This window comes from Panthera onca, chromosome C2, assembly GCF_046562875.1.
Source record: "Panthera onca isolate mPanOnc1 chromosome C2, mPanOnc1 haplotype 2, whole genome shotgun sequence".
In the NCBI taxonomy this organism is placed as follows: Eukaryota; Metazoa; Chordata; class Mammalia; order Carnivora; family Felidae; genus Panthera; species Panthera onca.
The window spans coordinates 134420782-134440570 of NC_138347.1; the positions used below are offsets into that span (position 1 = coordinate 134420782).

General features: G+C 36.9%; 1 protein-coding gene across 9 annotated transcripts in view; it reads right to left on the bottom strand.

Moving 5' to 3' along the window:
• Positions 1-19789, bottom strand: part of TBC1D5 (TBC1 domain family member 5) — a 535872-nt gene that overhangs the window by 85690 nt on the left and 430393 nt on the right. For all 9 annotated transcript variants that reach the window (XM_078432387.2, XM_078432389.2, XM_078432388.2 and 6 more), the window contains one exon: positions 1417-1502. In XM_078432387.2, the coding sequence (XP_078288513.2) occupies positions 1417-1502 (86 nt within the window). The remainder of the gene's footprint in view (positions 1-1416; positions 1503-19789) is intronic.

A 19789-nucleotide genomic window follows, 5' to 3' on the forward strand; every position in this document is an offset into this window, starting at 1 on the left:
TTTGGAGGGGTTTACGTTGGGGTGTAATATAATCTTCTGTAAATTGAGAGTTCTTTGGCTGTTGTGTGGAAACTAATCTGGCGGTGCTGGGGTAGGGGAGGATAGGGGAGAGAAGAAGGGATTCTAGCTAGAAAAATCTTATATAAAGAAAGTACCTAAAATACCTTGTTCTTTTAAACATACCAAAACTAAATACTTGACATGACAGAGAAAAATACAAGTGACTAGACTATTAAGATTCCTGAGGGCAGGGGTTTTATCTGGTTTGTTCCCTGAGTATCTCCAACACCTAGAATAACGAAAGTCTGGCGCGCAATAAAAATTGTTAAATTAAATGAACAAATGACTAAGGAGAATATCTTTCTGTTAGTGAAACAAGAATCAGATGAAACGAACAAAAAAGAGCTTCAGAGAAGAGCCTCATGGGCTATAGAGCCAGGGTCACAGTTATACGGTACATCAAAGTATGTGACAGATTTCAATCAAGGATGGGTAATTTTAAAATAACATAACACTAAAACAGGGGTCAGAACACAAGTTTCAATTTAGCTACTCTCCCATAAACTTCTTCTCACCCCTTAGACTATGAGTTTCTATGTGGCAGGAATTATGTCTTCTTTTTAACTCTCCAAGTAAGAGCAGAACACATTATGTGTGTTTACTCCATAGATGTATATTTAGGTTGCTGGAATCCTACTGAAGAAAAGCTAGCACATAGGCAAAATGCTTACGGAAAAAAATTCGGACAACTTGGCAGCATTTATCATTACTAACATTTTAGTTTTCCAGAGTAAACTTTGAAATTACATTCTAATTTGAGATGGTTCTGGCTTGACAAGTTAACTCTTGAGACATCTGAGTACAGTATTATGAAAGAACAAAACTGTTCATCAACCCTTTATGCCAATGTTAATTTCTTTTAAAAGTAGAATTTTAATGTTTTTTTATTCCTACAGTGACCCTTAAAATTTCTATGTATGTAATCACAAATGCACACACAAGATGCATTTATAAGCATATTGTGTAGTTCTAAAGACAGTTGGGAAACCCAATTTTAATTTTGTTACTGAAATAATTTAAAAATATATTATAGAACTGCCTCTTTTCAATCAACAGCAAGGATCTGGAAAGAGATAAAGACGCAATTTATTCAGGTTTATTAGTGTTAGAAAAATGAAGTTGCCTAACTTCAAATTATAACAAATACTCTTCTATTTTTCTTCTTACCACTGACATCAATGTATACATTTTCTCATGCCTTAAAAAAAAACTCAGATGATTTATTTAATAAAGATGTCATTGCCCACTGATATACTAAAATCTCTAAATTCATTGTCAGAAAATGTGTAAAAATTCCTGAAAATCTCAGAGAATATCTTTGTGGCTTGTAACTTTCATCAGAGAAAGGGCACTTACCGGCTTTTATTCATGAGGTCTGCTCCCCGTGCTTTGTAATAATCTAAATTTGGATGAAATTGGTAAGTCACTGGTCTTGGATTTCTCTACAGAAAAAAGAAATTTAAATGTATAAAGCTATTTACATTACACATTAAGACATAAAAGAACAAAGACAACTGTTTTTGTAGAAAGAATACATATGATAACAAAGTTCAAATAGTTAGCATGCTTGGGTTTTGCTTTCATTGTTGAAGTTTACCTTAACTGATCTTAGTCGTGATTAAACACTGAAATTATCTTATAGATTTTATTTCCACCTGTCTCAAAGTTCACAAAGATTTATTTCTGTCATTAGATTTTTGTAAGCATACTTAATGTACTGTGTTATATTAGTTTCAGATGGACAACACAATGATTCAACAATTCTATACATTTCTCAGTACTCAAGATAAGTAGATTTATTTCTGATGATTCTGATCACTTTGACTATGACTTTCCAAAATACAACTAGATAAAATTATGACAAAACTGAAAAATTATATGAGATGTAACTCAAGAACAATCTAGGCCTAATGCCTGAGAGATACAAAGTGTTAAGAAAGCTGCCTTTTGGAGGAAGAGTAAAAAAATCGCCGTTTTTGATAACCAGAATGCTAAACATGCCCACTAGATGGCGCACCGAGTCTTTCTTCTCCAAAAACCAATGTGTTATTTTAGAATTCAGCAATTCTTTTCAAGTTAGAAATTTCTATGTCATCTGTTCTTATTTACGAGTTTAACAAGTACCAAAGTAGTGGAAATATTAGCAGAGTACCATCAAAATAGAAAATCAAACTGACCAATGCACACTTTCATACCAACAGCGATACACTGGCCTTTCTGGCATTTGATATTATCCATAAACATTGCAAAAATGTCCTGAAATCATTAGGTCAGGTTTGTCAATTTAAATATGTTACCATCGTTTAATGTGTCCATTATTTAAATGCATCAAGTCCCTCACAGGCAAATAAAAATTAAATAAATTCTAGTTTACAAAACGGTTACTATGTTAATATCATAATTAAAACGAATACCATCTCTAAAATGTTAAATTACATATATTTTTCATTAAAAAGTTTGACAAAACTTATAAATAAGTGTGTTCCAGGGTTTACCTGAACTTATAATTCAGGTTAATGAGTAGGACTTTGAACTAGAGCATGCCTTGTCCTCTGAGAGCTCTATCCAGACATAGAAAGGCTTCATTTCATCTTAATAGAAAATTACCAATACACTTCGATATTAATCCTTGGAGCCATAATCCCAAGGCACTGATATACTTGTATGTAGGCGGGGGTGTATAATTGCTAAGGTTAAATAGTTTGAAATTCATCAAGCTAACAATCTGCATCTTAATGGCCATGATGGACCTTTTCTTTTTCTGCTGAAAAGAGAATATTTACACAGCTCAACCCTTTCATATCTCTTCCAAGTCAGCCCTAATCATCTGACAAAAATGACAATCCCTTGATTTAGCTCCAGCTACTACTCCACTGGTTTGGTATTCAACACAGTTCTACAATAATCAAATCTGAATTGCCTTGATGAAGAGGACTGATGCTTCCATGACTACCATACTATTAAGCCTAACAGTGCAACTTTTCTCTCTCTAGGAATTACACAGGTTTCCTCATGGTAGCTGATGACAACCTGGACCCAAGTATAATGGGAAAATAAAATAGAGGTTAAAGCTAGTGGCAGATTGCCAGTGCATTCATGATTTATTTTAAAAAATAACTTTCGCAGGACTATCACTCATGACTCATTTTGCTCTTTAGATTCTCACTACCTGGAAATACATTTTGTTTTTGCGAATAAAAAGGCTTTTCTTCTTCTGACTCCCAACAACAAACTAATAAAAGATTATGTTACTTTTTTGCTAGAAAACAATGAAATAAGGGATTGCATGGAGCAAGTTCTTGAAACATCTTCATAAAGAAATGACAAGCAATTCAAGACACGAAGTGCTGATGTATCTAAGCACTTAAAGCCATTATTAGGAATAATGATCTAACTTGAACATATGAATGAGGCTCAAGTATTGCTTTCACAGAGGCCTATTTAAATTCCTAGGAGACTTACTAGTATCAAAGCGAGAGGCAGTTTAAAGTATCTCTGTACTGGGATGAAAAAAAAGAAAAAAAAAGAATCAAAAGATGATGTTGAAAAACAGCATTTGAAATGTAAGAAAATAAAATCAGGGGTTATAGTTGAAAGTTATCGAACAGGATTTTATGAGAAGATGATGCTATTACTAAAACATAAATATGTCAACAGATAGATGATCTGGACTAGACTGTCCAACAGAAATACATCGTGGGTCACAAATGCAAGCTTCATATGTGATTTAAAATTTTCTAGCAACCACATTAAAAAATAGGAACAAGTTTAATTAAATGTAGTATTTTATTTAATTCGTTATATCCAAAATGTTGTCATTGTAACATGTAATCAGTATAAAAATCATTGAGGTTTGTTACATTCTTCCTTTTGTACCGTCTTTGAACTCCACTATATATATCACACTTACAGCACATCTCAATTTGGACCAGCTATACTTCAAGTGCTCAATAGCCACATGTGGCTTGTGCCTATTGTAATGGACAGCACAGAACTAAATGTCTGACATACACATAAAAAAAATCGTGCAGCTACAAAAATCAACATGTATAGACATGAACCATAAAAAGGGCACAAACGCTGCTATACATTAAGATTCAGTCCTGACAGCTCTTCAATCTACCTGTAATTCTTCTCTTTTAATTAAGTTCGTTTTGTCTCTTCTGAATAAGGTTTGAAAAAGTCAAGAAATTTTGGAATGATATCCTTCCGCACAGCTATTTACCAAAATGATAACAATGGTTTCCTTAGGGGCATCGGATTAAATGAGCATAATTCTAACTTTATGCAACTGAAACATTTTAAAAGTAAAGAGATACTCGCTTTTCATATTTAAAAGGATTTTTTTACAAATAAAATTTTATAGAAATATAACAGTTCTGATTTTTAGTTTTTAAATATCTGGACTTTCCTCTAAAATATGAGCCAGTAGAATTGTACATATATAAAGCTCTGTATGTAAGAAAGACTGGACTCCATGACAGTTATAATTTTTCATCGTGCAGGACATGTGATGTCAACAGCTTTAATAGTATGTCTTTGCACGGGCAGGAACAATTGCTAATTATTTTAAATGTATTTTCATACAGACAGGATTTTGACTATTATAGGTTTTTCCAAACCAATGTGTATTATACAAAAGAAACACACTCTTGGTGAATTTTTCTTTGGGCAAAAGATAGCAAAATGGTGATCATAACTGACATTGATTTGTGTACGAGGAATACCGATTATGTTCCGTTACCTGGGAAGTCTATATTAAATTATAGGTGAAGATGCAGAAACCACAAATTCAGTTCACCCTGAGTTTACCATGCCTTTCCTAAACCAACCCGGATGGACTGGACATAGATCTTCTACAAGATTGTAGCTAGTTAACTACCAAGTACCACTCACTCAATTCTCTGTTAACAAGCTGTTGGAGCTCTTTTTAAAGCTTTCTCTTGAGCATTTTATTTTATTTCAATAGAAGAAGAATGCTGAAAATCCCACCCATTCTACAGACAGGCTGGGTTTTGGGAGGCATCTTAAAGCCTTGGGACAGAATGACTTACAGAAGCAGAAACAAGTGTCTTAGAAGGAAGTATATGCGAAAACCCAACCCAACCCATGCTGTACTTGTGAATTTCCAAAATGCTTTTGTTAATTTGGCATGATTACAAAATCAATTTACAAACAGTACTTAAAGGACAGCAATCAATGAATGTAAGGGCTGAAACTGATCGGAATCTATCTAACCTCTCCATTACAGTTAACGTTCTACACTTCTGAGGTCTGTGTTATATGCTAGTAAGCTGCTCCTTAATGTAATTTCAGGTAAAACAAATACCCTGTCCCTTACGGAGTATGACTTCTGACGGTGGACAACTCCCCTGTGCTCTAATCTATAATGGAAGTCACAGATCGGCACATCACCCTCCTCCCTCTGCCACTCTTCCCCCCATGAATATTTCAGTATTTTAAGTTGATGCTCACTTTGTGTGGTAGTACACAAATATTTAAATGTTAACCCATACTAAGTACAAGTAACCAAAAGATGCTACAGGAATAATTAACTACAAGATGCTACATGACAGTTTTCCTTGTTCTCAGCCTGGTGGAATCAAACTCATCCAACAAAAGTCATTACAAATAGTACTTTCTAGATCGGTCCCTCAACTGAGCTCATCCTCATTTGAAGACGACTATCTCCGTATGAATTGTTATATGGAGACTATAGAAGGAAAAGAGTGTAAAGTATTCCTCTCAGAACTTGGAACAACACAATGCCTTTCATAGGGCTGGCTATTTACAAACACACGTAGAACCAAAAGGAGCAGAAGAAACGCAATTGCAGTGACCCTTGTGATTCCAGTTCTAATTCATGAATGTACCACTAGGAGTTAAAGTAGGGTAAACATAACCTCACTCATCTGCTTTAGAGGCACAGGCTGCCTGGCGGGGGAGGCAAGGGATCAGCAGTCAGTGAGGCCCCTGCTCGGACCCCCTGCTCCACCCACTAGCAGGGCCCCTGTGAGGAGCCGGTTACACTCTTAGCTGTAGTTCCCTCACTGCACACTTGTGGTAAGAATCAAATGAGACGATGAACACGAAGCGCACAGCCCAGTGCTGGGCACTCGATAAAAACTCAATGAAGTGGAAGCTATGGTTATCTTCTGGTAACACTGAACACTGACACACAGACTTTCAATTTGAGAGCAGATCTGACAGTTTGACAACTTAAAATTCATGATAACCGTAGGTAGAGAAAGTGGTGCTTTGTACTTCTGGAAATCACAAATAAATTTGGGTGGATTTTTATCAAACGTGTTTTTTAAAAGCAAAACGCGGGGCGCCTGGGTGGCTTGGTCGGTTGAGCGTCCGACTTCGGCTCAGGTCATGATCTCGCGGTCCGTGAGCTCAAGCCCCGCATCGGGCTCCGTGCTGACAGCTCAGAGCCTGGAGCCTGTTTCGGATTCTGTGTCTCCCTCTCTCTCCCCCGTTCATGCTCTGTCTCTCTCTGTCTCAAAAATAAATAAATGTTAAAAAAAAATTAAAAAAAAAATAAAAGCAAAACGCATATTTAGGAAAATCTCTCATGCATACTGGATCTCCTATGTGGGGAACGATGCAATTTTACTTCTCAGCATAAGAGTACGTATATTTATAAATTAAAAAAAACTGTAAAACCGTATTAGTGCATACTTGCTTACCAGCTTATAAGGTTGTAATAATTAAAGCGATCTCCTGCAATATGTCCAAATTATTATCACTTCTATAATTTATTGATCACAATTTTTACATTAAATTAAACTGATAAAGTTCTGGTAGCACTTGTTTAATAGAAAAGATTGACTTATATTTACAATATAATGTATGTTTGGCATGAAGAAAACAAAATATTTGACAAATGAAGAATTACTTCGCTTTCACTCCCCTATTACCTTGCTACCAACGCTTAATTTTCAGCCAGATTAGAAAAGGGGAAAAAAATAAGAGCTCAGGAGGAGAAGCAGCACTGTAAAAATATGTCGAACGTTTCTCTTTGATGAAAAATGAGACTCTTATTTTAGTGAATATGTTATTGCCTCAATGCTGGGGGAAAAGCAACCGTCATTAGAAAAACGAATTGCTCAGCTGTTTATAAGCAAAAAGCTCTGGGGGAATTTCTTAGGACCCCAAAGGCAAGGCATTACAGGGTTATGCAAACATATGTTGCAGGTGTTTTAGGGGAGACAGGTGGGCAAACCTCAGCCATGGAAGAGGAGTTAGTTTAGTAGGCTGTAAGTGAAATGAGATAACCCAAATGCTTCCAAGAACAGGGATGCCACGGCACCAGTGAACTGGAGCCGAAGAGCAAAAACTCCCCCTGAAATTATCCTGTTAGTGCCAAGCAAACAGAATTTTTCCCTTCTTATAGTTTTATAGAAAACAAACACTGCCAATTACTTTTTTTTTTTTTAACTAAAGGTATTTTAAACCTGGAACAAAGAACAGCCTGAAATAGTGATAATTATCCAAAAAAAGATAAGGATGAAGTATTGTTGCCTTTATTTAAACAAATATTCCTAAGGAGACAGTTTGTTGTAATATTCCCTCTTTGGTTCGCTAGGCAACATTAGATTTATCATAATTCTCCTAAAGCCTAAGATATTTCTATATTAAAATGCTAATTTTATCTTTTCTTTTGCCTGTAATTAAAGCTGGGGAAATTTGCGATCTGATATTCACTGATTGCTAGAGGGTCCACAAAGGTCTCACTATTTCTGTTTCTTATTGCCACATACTGCCCTCTTCATTAAAATTAGATACAGTAACACAGTGGATCAAAAAGGCAGACATTATGATCCTAAATGCTCACAAAATTCACACTTAAGAAAAAATATATATAAAAATAAGATGAGCGGTATTATCTAGATACTGCTGTCAAACCTAGGCTTGCATTTTATTTCCTTCCCTGTCATTTATCCAAGAGTTCATTTTCTCTTTACATTAATTGTTATTGAGATAATACTCATTTTACTACACATATTTATGTATAAATAGTATACTGAACCATACCTTCCTTACCTAAACCACTTTTCCTTTCTTCCTTTAAAACAATCCATATCATGAATTAAATGTCAAATACTTGGTAATAAAAAAAGCTCACAAAATATCAGATTTGGAAAAATAAAATCTAGTTTTTTTTTTTGCACTATTACAAATCCAAAATGCATTCATCAAGTTAACGTAGATCTTCACCAAAAAAAGAAAATAAACCTTTGTGACAAGGTTATAAATTAGACTATTATTTCAATACCAGACAGAATTAAAGTGACCTCTGGTTTATATATTGACAATTCTGATGTAGTTTGATAGGAAATATGTATTATGAATACTAGGTATTAAGAAGCTTAGTGCAATTGACAGAAATATTCAGGTAGTTCTAATCTACGCATCTACGGATTAAAACTTAAAAAAACAGAAAAATTTAAAGGCCTTAAAAAAGTTAAAAAAAAAGGGGGGGGAAGCAAAAAATCATTAATTGGGTAAAGACACAGACAAAACCTCTGAACCCATGCCAGCCTCATTTTACATACTGAATAAGCCCAATTCCCTAAAGTGACATCCCCATCTATACCCTGGCAAGCCGAGATCTCAGATGGCAGAGAAGCATTTTAAACCACCTGTGCGTTATGCTCGACTGTAGCTTCACACAATAAATAGACACCAAAAGAGAAATACAATTTTTTCCTTTTTTAAAATATATTTACATTTTTGAATTTAGCATGCGGAAAGATGCCAGATTAACATGCCCCCCAATATATATGCACGTATATATATATATATATATATATATATATGTGTATATGTATATACATATATATATATATATGTGCATAGCAAAGTAGTTTAGGTCTACATGTTTTCTTTGTTACTAAAACTGGGCCTCAAAATATTACTTTTAAATAGTTGGTTAGCTCTTTTTAGCAGTACTGAACTCTTTACCTTTTTCTTTCCTTAAATGTGAGCAGAATGGGGGAGAAGTGTTACTTCAATGGTTTAAAGAAATATGGAAACCCATTTGTCTTTGCCCAAGAGTGGTTCCCAGCCTTCAATGATGTAAAAGAAAAAGGAAAGAGGTAATCTCAAAAAATATTCCTAAATATTCCAATTTGTGACTTAGAAGCTAAAATCTCTGCTAGAGAAATTACCACTGTAAAGTGTTATCTTAGGTATGTTACAGTAAGTTTAAACAAAGTATCATCAGAACAGAGGCAATTTAAAACTGGCTTTAGGGCTTTTGAACTCCCAAGAAGAAGTCTACATGATCCTATGGGAATGAGAACCCTGGTTTGAGAAATGTTGCTCCCATCTTCTTGTCCCTATCCTCTGCCCTTTCATTACCTGCTTTGCAATTGTCAAGGCAACCAGAACTAAAGTCCTGCACACTGAGCCTGGTAAAAGGAAGCCTCACACAGCCACACTTCTTTGCAATTTGGGGGGTAGTTTCAATGATGAAACATCTTGAAATTAAAAACATTCATTTATTATATAAATCCACTCTCACGAAGGTCATTCACGTACACTGTATTTTTTGTGATGCTTCCTAGTACAACAATGAAGTATCAGTACTGAATTTTAAAAATGTCAAAATGAGGAAAGAAATCAGACAACAACCATAACTAACACCCAGACTAGTTATATTCTCCTGAGTAACAGCAATCCCTACTTAAGAAAGTATGTCAAGCGAGACCACAGAGACCGTCGAGAAGAGTTCCTATAGATGGATGTTTGCCTTTCTTGATTACTTTATTCAGGATTTCAGGTATCGTTGTAAAAAAAGAACACCGGTATCAGACATGAATTTCTCTTAAGAGTAGATAGTGTCATAAAATATTTTCTTTTTAATCAGTAACTTTGGATACATGTCAGTCTTAAAACCACACCCCTTCCAATATCCAGTGATAATAACTAGCACATCAACTGCACGCTGCTCACATGGCCAGTCTATGCTAGGGGTCCTTAATCTTTTCTGTGCTCTGGACTACTCCGTTTTCTGGTGGAGACTTCAGCCCCTTTTTCAGAATAATGCTTTTAAATATATAAAATAAATAGGGTTATAAAGGAAGCCAATTATGTTGAAATACAGTAATCAAAATATCGAACAAATCTATAACGTAGTGACATGCACTTTTATATTAATGTATTAAATAAGATATAGCGGCTGGCTAATCACTACTACAATTTAGAAGTAGTGATGAATGTAAATGGCATTTCAAGATATGCTCATCAACCGTAACGTGATACAAAATATCTGTGATTGCTACTGGTGAAAATGTTTCGGGTGCTGTCACTGCTAGTGCGGTTTGTTGTCTTTGTCCCTAGCTGAAGCAAATACTAAATTTTAGTGAGGGCTTGGTGAAAATGAAGTGGAAAAATAAACCTTTCCTATCCAAGTTCTTAGAAGCCCTGAATTCCATCCACACACCAAGTGGGGGCTTTTCTCAGAAACCTGAGAGGTGGCTTTGGGTAACAGCTTTCTTCTTGGGAAGCCAGGGTCTGAAGGACACCACTGGATTAGTTTATCAACCCTTTTCACTGTATAACTGTGTGCAGAGGTAATAGTCAAATACAAAACAACTGCTGTAGCACAGGCAGAGACCAATCAGGGCTAACTGGGAGCCAGGAGGAGACGTCTGGAGAGCTGCTGCTGGTGCCAGGCTGTAACCCCTCAGACACTGGATTTCTCTAACCACTGACATCAACGTACTTCAATATTTTAACAACTGGCATAGCTGTATAGCACCAGGTGAATGCCGGCCTGGAGAGAAACACTATTTGGGAGTAGGGCTGTTCAGAAGTACAGGTTTCACCCCGGGTAGCATCTAGTACCTTATCTGAATGAATGAGAAGTGAGGCGACGTTGTGGGGGGCGGTGAGGGTGAGGAGGACGAGGAAATGCTTGACTATGGTGAAGCAAGAGGTCTACTTCTGGAGAGCCCACTCTTTCTGTGCTAGCTTCTCCGACTTCCCTAACTTCCCTATTGGTGTGGGAGCAACTGATAGCTCCCAGATTTACGGACGGGGTCTCCATAAGTGGGGCTGTCCACTCACCACTGTTTTGTTTTGTTTTGTTTTGTTTTGTTTTGTTTTGTTTTAGAGGCAGCTGAACTTTCTTTTAGTCCACAGCCATAAATGCTCCACAGAGATAACTTTTAGGAGCTCATTTTTTTCCTGAAGAATCGAATCAGTTAGTTGGGGTCCAAGATACCCCTGGTTAGAACGGTGAAGCAGTGAGTGGAAATAGAGCTGCATACTTTGTTGTGATTCAGAAAGGAGAATGAGAAGGACTTAAGTAATCACCCATCTAGATTAAGAGGAATCTTTGGAGGCCATCCTTCTCCAGTAGTTATTCTACGTAGAAGCACAGAGCTCTTATTTCCTGGTGGACACTGTATTTAGAATACCCTTGAGAGATGACTTAAAGATGAAAAGAGGGGGGGAATATAAAAAAAGCAAAGTATAATTCTTTTTATGTAAATATTTTTTAAAAGAAATAGTTTGCAAAAATTGACAAGAGGATCTTAAAATTCATGTGGGGATGCAAGTGACTCAGAATGGCAAAAAATATCTTTAAAAAGATTAAGCTGAGTACTCGTAATTCTTGATTTTTAAAACTTACTACAAAGCTGCAGTAATCAAGACAGTGTGGTACTAGCATTAAGAACAAACAGATCAATGGAACAGAACTGAGAGTCCAGAAAGAACCCCTCACATTTATGGTTAATTAATCTTTGAAAGGGGGCAAGACAATTTGATGGGGGACAGAACAGTCTTTTCAAAAAGCACAACTGGATACCCACATGCAAAAGAATGAATATGGAAGCCCACCTCACATCACACACAGCATTAGCTCAAAGTAGACCACAGACCTAAATGTAAGAGTTAAACTATCAAACTCTCAGAAGAAAACACAGGAGTAAATCTTCATGATCTTGGGTTAGGCAATGATTTCTTAGCTATGGCACCAACACTCTCATCATTTGTTGGACCTCATCAACATTACGAACATTTGTACTTTAAAGGACACCATTAAGAAAGTGAAAAGATCCACAGATGAGAGAAAATATCTGCAAATCATGTATCAGAGTCGTGAATCCAGAATATATAAAGAACTCTTACAACTCAGTAATAAAATGACAACACAATTAAAATGGGCAAAGGATCCAAAGAGACATTTCTCTAAAGAACATGTACAAATGGCCCATAAGCACATGCAAAGATGTTCAACATAATTAGTCATCAGGGAAATGTAAATAAAAACCAAAATGAGATACTATTTGATACCCATTAGAATCACTATAATAAAAAAGACAGAAATAACAAGTGTTGGCAAGGGTGTGGAGAATTTGAGCCCTCATTTCCTTAACTTGTGTCATAGTACTCCATTCCCATACACCTATTATTGGGAGTTATCTCTATAATAGGTTTATGTATGGGGTTCATTTGATTTCTTCTTTATAATACTTATCTGCACTAAACTAAAAATAAAACTTCATCTCTTCAACGTTACTTAAAATACAAGAAAAAAGGTATTTTATATCTTTCTCAGTTTAGTTTTTTTGTACTCACAGCACACATATAATAGGTTAAATAACATGCAGAACACTTTACAAGTCTGGCTGAAGCTGTCATTCTTTTACCAAAAGTCTATCAAATGGTGTCATGCTTACTTTTCTTAGTGAGTCATTCTGACCTCTGGTAGGACTGGTTCTTTCCACACATGCCTTTGAAGTTCTGGGAAGTCAGATAAGTCTGACACTTAAAAGTCATCTGGAAGCCTTAAATGGCACCAACTATAGGATTTCTCTACAAAACACACACTCACTCACTCACTCACTCACTCACTCACTCACTTACTCACTCGTGTAATCTTACAGATCTGGCAAAGTAACTCCTTGTGAATATACCCTCAATTTCAATCCTTTCTGTCCAATCCTTTTTATGTTCATCTTCCCACTATCACCTCTCCACACAAAAAGCCCTAAACCTCCATCTCTGGTATCACCATTTCAGACTGCCTCTTAGACAGAACCTTAGACCCAGAACATAAAAATCTGGGCCGAGCAAGTTCTATCAATATGCCTTCTCTATGACTTCTATGACAAAACCATACTGCTGCATGATCATGACCCTCCCTGTAGTTCAGACTATGTCTTATTTTTTGCCTTGAGTATTCCAAGTCTCTAATCTGGTTTCCCAGTGATTCATACATATAATGTCACCAGAATCACCTTTCAAAAATTTAGGCCTGATTTTCTTTTACTACCTTCCTTGGTTCTGAATCAGGTCTCAAATGCAAATCAAATAAAGTTCCAATTTCTTAGTATGACATTCAAGGACCTCCATGATCTGGGCCCTAAAATACTTCTCATATTATTCGCTATATACGCTACCTTTCACTCACAACTAACTGTGGACATTTCCCATATCACCAGACTTCAGGTAAGCTGTCCCCTCAGGTTAGACTCATCTACTCACTTGCTCTCCGCTTTCTGAAATCCTTCTCATTCTCAGCTCCAAATACCACCTCCTCATGAAGCCTTTTGTGAATTTCCACTTTACTCCAGTCTCTCCATTCTGACAGCATGCTGGTTTTAAGTTACTTTTGCATCTGTTTCATCTTGTGTTGCATTATGGTTAGTTGTGTGCATGTCTACCTTCCATGCAGAGTGTAAGTTCACTGAAGGCGGACCCCAGGTCCAGATCACCAATTGTATAGTATCTGCCTCCAGCAAAGTGTCTCGTACCCGGTATGTGCTCAATGGACTGGGTAAACCAAAGAGTTTGCCAGAGTCTGGCTTTTAAAGAAATAGCTGCAGAGGTGACAGGATACTATATATGGAAAACCGTAAAGACTCCACCAAAAGCTACTAGAACTGATAGATATATTCAGTAAGGTTGCAGGATACAAAAACAACATACAACATGCAACATCTGTTGCATTTCTCTACGTGAATAATGAATCAGAAGAGAAAATAAGAAAGCAATCCCATTTACAAGTGCACCGAAAAGAATAAAATACCTAGGAATAAACTTAGCCATGGAGACGAAAGACCTTAGCCCCCTTTACATAAACTGTAAAACATTGATGAAAGAAAATGAAGATGACACAAACAAAAGGAAAGACATTCCATGCTCATGAATTGGGAGAACAAATACCGTTAAAATGTCCATACTACCTAAGGCAATCTACAGATTTAATGCAATCCATATCAAAATACTAACAGCATTTTGCATAGAACTAGAACAAATAACCCTAAAACTTGTATGGAACCACAAGAGACCCTGAACAGACAAAGCAATCTTGAAAAAGAACGAAACTGGAGATACCACAAACCTAGATTTCAAGATCTACTACAAAGCTACACTAATGAAAGCAGAATGGTACTGGCACAAAAACAGACACACAGATCAACAGAACAGGATAGAGAGCCCAGAAATAAATCCCTGAAGGAGTTTATACTAGAGGATGAGACAATCAAATAAGTACATATATTAACGTAGGACTGAGTCTGTGCTGAATGTTTAGAAAAGGAGGTGTATGGTGCCATCAGAGTGCGCAATAGGGGGATATGATTTCTTCAGGGAAATCAGGGAGGACTGTGCACCACAGTGAGGAAAGAATGAACTTAACTGATTTTGTCATTTTTAGAGCTCTTGTCAGCTATTAAATTGTAACTTCTTTTTCTAGACTGTACTATTTAATGACTAATGATTTCTAGAACCCTCTCACTTTATCTGTATGTAGGTTACACAGAAAGCAATAGACAATTTTTTTAAAAAATCAACAAATAATATGCTGTACCATTAAGTTATTTGGGGAAATTTTCTACGTAAATGACACTGTTGAAAATTAAGAGGTTTAGGAATAACCTTGCTCATTTGTGAGGCCCCACTTAAACACTAAATTTAAAGAAAAAAAACCCACAGCTTAAATATGCCACAAATAGATTCAAGTCTACTAGTCTTGCTACTTTCTCCCAGAGAAAGTACACACGGCATCAGGTATCCTCTATCGGGTGCCAGATCATAGCGAGCCCTTTACAAACACTATCTCGTAATCACAGAATCTTCACAACAAATGTTTCACCATTTTACAGGTAAAGAAACAGGTTCAGAACGGTATGGAGTAGTCTCCCTAAAGTCATGGAGATAGCAACTGAGGAACTGGTTCCATTTCGATCTTCAAACCTTTCCCGGCTACATATACCAGGGAATGCTCTCATTTACGTAACGGTTCATGAAAGTTTGAAGAACATTCTTTTTTTTTTTTTTTTTTTTTAATTTTTTTAATGTTTATTTATTTTTGAAGGAGAGAGAGACAGAGTATGAGTGGGGGAGGGGCAGAGAGAGAGGGAGACACAGAATCCGAAGCAGGTTCCAAGCTCTGAGCTGTCAGCACAGAGCCCGATGCGGGGCTCGAACTCACAGGCTGCGAGATCATGACCTGAGCCGAAGTTGGACACTCAACCGACTGAGCTACCCAGGCGCCCCCAAGAACATTCTTAATTCTCAGTCTTCTTTTTGGGCTAAATAATCTCAGATTCAAGTACATAGCTTTGATCATTTTTTTCCCTAGCGTTATCTGTTTCTTCTAAATAATCAGTTTATATATCTTCAAATAACATTTTATAACATTTCACATCTCAAAATGTAGAATGAAAAACTGGACTTATTACTTTAGTAAGGATCTAGTTGAAAAATGCCACATTATCTATGCACTTGAGAAGAATTATCCCTTTATTATCAACAGCATGGTGTTACTGATTTACTTTCATCTGTAGGTTCCATACTATCTCTACTTCTCCCTTTTTATTTCTCAATCATCGACAGTCTTTTTGCTTGTTTTTTTAATATTTTTCATGGCATTGTTTCAATCTGAAAGGACGCTTTTATTTCCCCTTCAATGTACACCCTAAATACAGCAGCAATTTTCAACAGTGTTAATTGTTTTTGTTTTGGTTGATCTCTTTACAGCATTTGTCACTATTTCCATGTTCTTGGAATTATCAATCCTTAGGCCACTGTAATTCTATCTTCTCATGGTTTTCCCACATTTTAAGTCTTCTCCATATGCTCCTTCCTCTTGCCCCTATTATGTCTTATGTTTCCCCTCCCAGCTCTCTTCTCATCTCCTCAACATATTATTCCTTGAGATCACCTATAGTCCCTCAACTACAATTTAGATTTAGATTTAGAAATTTCTATTTATGGTTCCAAGCTCTTCTTTGAGCACTAGACACACATCCCAATTGCCTTCTGCACATCCCTACCTGGATATCCCACAACCTACTCAAAATCAACTTATTATCTAACCTTCTTATACCTAGTTACTGTTGCAAACTTCCTCAACTCATACATTTTCCCATTAACTCAATCAATAGGCGGATACCTGGGAAATACAATGAATTGCTCATCATCCATAGCTAATTATTCACTAAGCCTTGTTGATACTCTCTTAAATGTTCTTTCAAGCTACTCTCTATATTTCCTTTTTTCAAGAAGCTCATAATTAAATCTTATTTAAAAAAAAGGAAGGAAGGAAGAGAAAACGGGAGAAGGAAACAGGATGCTCGTACTATCTATATTGCATTATTTGCTTTCTTACACCAAAAGCAATGGTTGGTAGCAAATGACAATTTTTTTTTTTTTTTTAAATTTTTTTTAACGTTTATTTATTTTTGAGACAGAGACAGAGCATGAACGGGGGAGGGTCAGAGAGAGGGAGACACAGAATCTGAAACAGGCTCCAGGTTCTGAGCTGTCAGCACAGAGCCCGACGCGGGGCTCGAACTCACGGAGTGTGAGATCATGACCTGAGCCGAAGTTGGCTGCTTAACCGACTGAGCCACCCAGGCGCCCCTGCAAATGACAATTTTAATAAGACTATTCATACACACACATTAAATCCTTCAATGAAATTCTTTAGGGCATCAAACTCTATTACCTCTGCCATAATGAAATCTCTTCTCCCTTGTTTAATCAGAGGTCAGTTTCTTTTGAATGAGTAAGTCCTAAATATATCTTGAAATTTAGTTTTTGTTCAGTGCTGTTTCCTATGTAGTTGGTTAGTCTCTAGAACTCAAATGGAGGAAAGTTCAAATGAGAAAGCTTAAACAAGATGTTATCAATTAAGTAAATTAAGTAGTTGATCTCAAATTGATAGCTGATATTCTTGTCAGTGGGTCCTCTCATAAAGTAAAATTTATAATAGATACATTCCATTACAACTTTTCTGAGAAAATCTGGTGGGATTTTTTCAGATACTAGCTGGAAAGATGAGGCTAAAGGGTTTATCTCTTTCCTGGCTTTATGAAAACAACTCCAACCATTCCTGTCATTTTTCTGCCTTCTTCAAATTTTCCTATTTGGCGCTATTCCCCAAAGACAGCTCAAGCCATGTAAGCACCATACAACGTTTACCTTAAGTGGAATAATTTGAAATACTCTCTGTTTTTATTGCTGTTGTTATAGAATGAGAGAAGTGATGAATAAGGCACTTGTACTGCAATAGGAACTTCAAGAAAAGGCAAGAATCATATCACTAACAACCCCAACTTACAACATGATGATGGTCCGACCTAGGGCTGACAATCTTGTGAAACATCTTATAGCTCTCAACTTCATCAATTCGTATCTCTTCAACACATTTTCAGTAAACACTAAAGAGGATCAGCTTGAAGGGGCTGTCAAAAAGCGAAGAATGACAGCATGAAGAGAAAAACCTGGAGCCTAACTCTTGATTTACTGAAGCAACCACACAATAAAGAGATGTTATCTCAGTATCCCTGAAATGGTAGGTAAGGGAACAATTATTTCCAATTTTCCTTTCAGAAATCAAGTTTATTAATGATTGGAAGTAATTGTGAGGTGCACCCAAGAACTATGAGAAAGTCAAACTGTAAAATTAATACAAAGTACCTCCGAACATACAGGTATGCAAAGCCTTCCTCACGAGACTGGGTGGTTTTCAGGCTAACAAGATCTGACTATATCCCTTACCTGTTTAATATAATATCAAAAGCAAAAAGATGTCAGTCAAAAAGGGTCTGCCAAAGAAGCAGAGAAAAGTAGTCAAAGAGGCACATATGGGAAGAGCCAGTGGGAGAGGGAGGCTGAGTTAGTGGTTAATGGGCCATGTGCTTTCTAGGACCACAGGAAGACTCTCCTTACTGTGGAGTAGGTATGCTAGGCTCTCACAGCCTGGTTTCACTAAATATGTCTTCCCATCTGCATCCATCTGATACCAGGCCCTCCAAGGAGGTCTGTGATTCTGATTGCGTTTGCCATGTAGGCCTACAGTATGCTGGTCATACGTAGTTCAATAACTTGTTTTTTCTCCCTCACTGTAAGTGATCAGATAACAACGTAGCGTCCATGTAAGTCTGCTACCAGGAAGTGAATGCGGTGGTCCATGGGGCATGAGGATGTCAGTCTTACATACGTCCTATGATAGAGAAAGGAACACATTGGCTTCACACAGCAGCCTTTTGAGCTCAATTTTGGGAGTCTGTCTCTGAGAGATGGCCTGGTTTTTCTGAGAGTGCTGACGAAGTCAGATTTCTCAGACTGTGAGACGTAAGGTCGCAAGTTTCCCACTGTGATTTTAGCTTTTCCTTTAGAGAGAGCCCTTTCAAAGAGCAGAAGAAGCAAAGCACCCAGAAGCACTTCCAGTTTAAAGAGAGCCATTAGTGGCTCACCTGCTTCCTCCTCTTCTTGGGCACATGGCTCAATTACATTTTCTTAAGTCATATGTGGTTAGAGATAACCAAAGGACTGAGTTCTAACTAGGGGAATGTGAGTCAAAGCGATGTATGCCGCCTGCAGTCCTTTCTGTAAAAACTCCCAAGGACTATCTTCCCTGCTATTTTTCTCATCCTGTTGGCGATGTCAATGTCCTGGGCAACCCTGGAAGGTTGAAGATGAAAACAGCAGGGCTGGTAGAAGTCCAAAAAGAACTGTGTGACTAAGACACTCCCACCCCCACCTTACAATGTATTGTCACTTGTATGAAACTTAAGAACATCTACTATGGTAAGCCACAGAAACGTATGGGTTCACTTGTTATAGCAGCTGATCAACCTTAACACACTATAACAATGAAAGTGAATGAGCATTGTAGTATGCACACATTTTGTTCTCAAGAAGAAAATTGCCCAAGGTCACCTCCTTTTTTTCAGCTACTTATTTCTTCATATTCATATACTCATACATTTGCTTTCTCTCTCTCCCCCCCTTTCTTCTGCATTTCACACTGTCACTCTTAACCCTTTGAATTGGCTCTCTCAACTGGTTTACTTTCATTTTTTATTTTATTATTTTTTATCTTATTGCCTTCCATCTAAGTGGTAGCCATTATAGCCACATGGTTAAGGAAATAACTCAAAGATCATTTTCATTATAGAAATGCAATTAATATTATTTTTATGCACTTTCCCCATCACTTTCACTGGGTACACTTCACTTCAGGAATGTGGAGGCTAGACTTTTCAAACGAATTAATAACAGACCAACTTTCAAATTCAGTATTCAGACCATGAATAAATGTGAAATCAAAAGTAAAAAACTATTCCTGGAAGGATAATCAAGGTGAAATGCATTGTTCTGTGTTTGCTACACAAGACCAAACAGCTCGTCTTAATTTTCCCAGTGACCACATAGGAAGTGGGGGAAATGGTGAGAGCGGAAGTAGTGAGCAAGT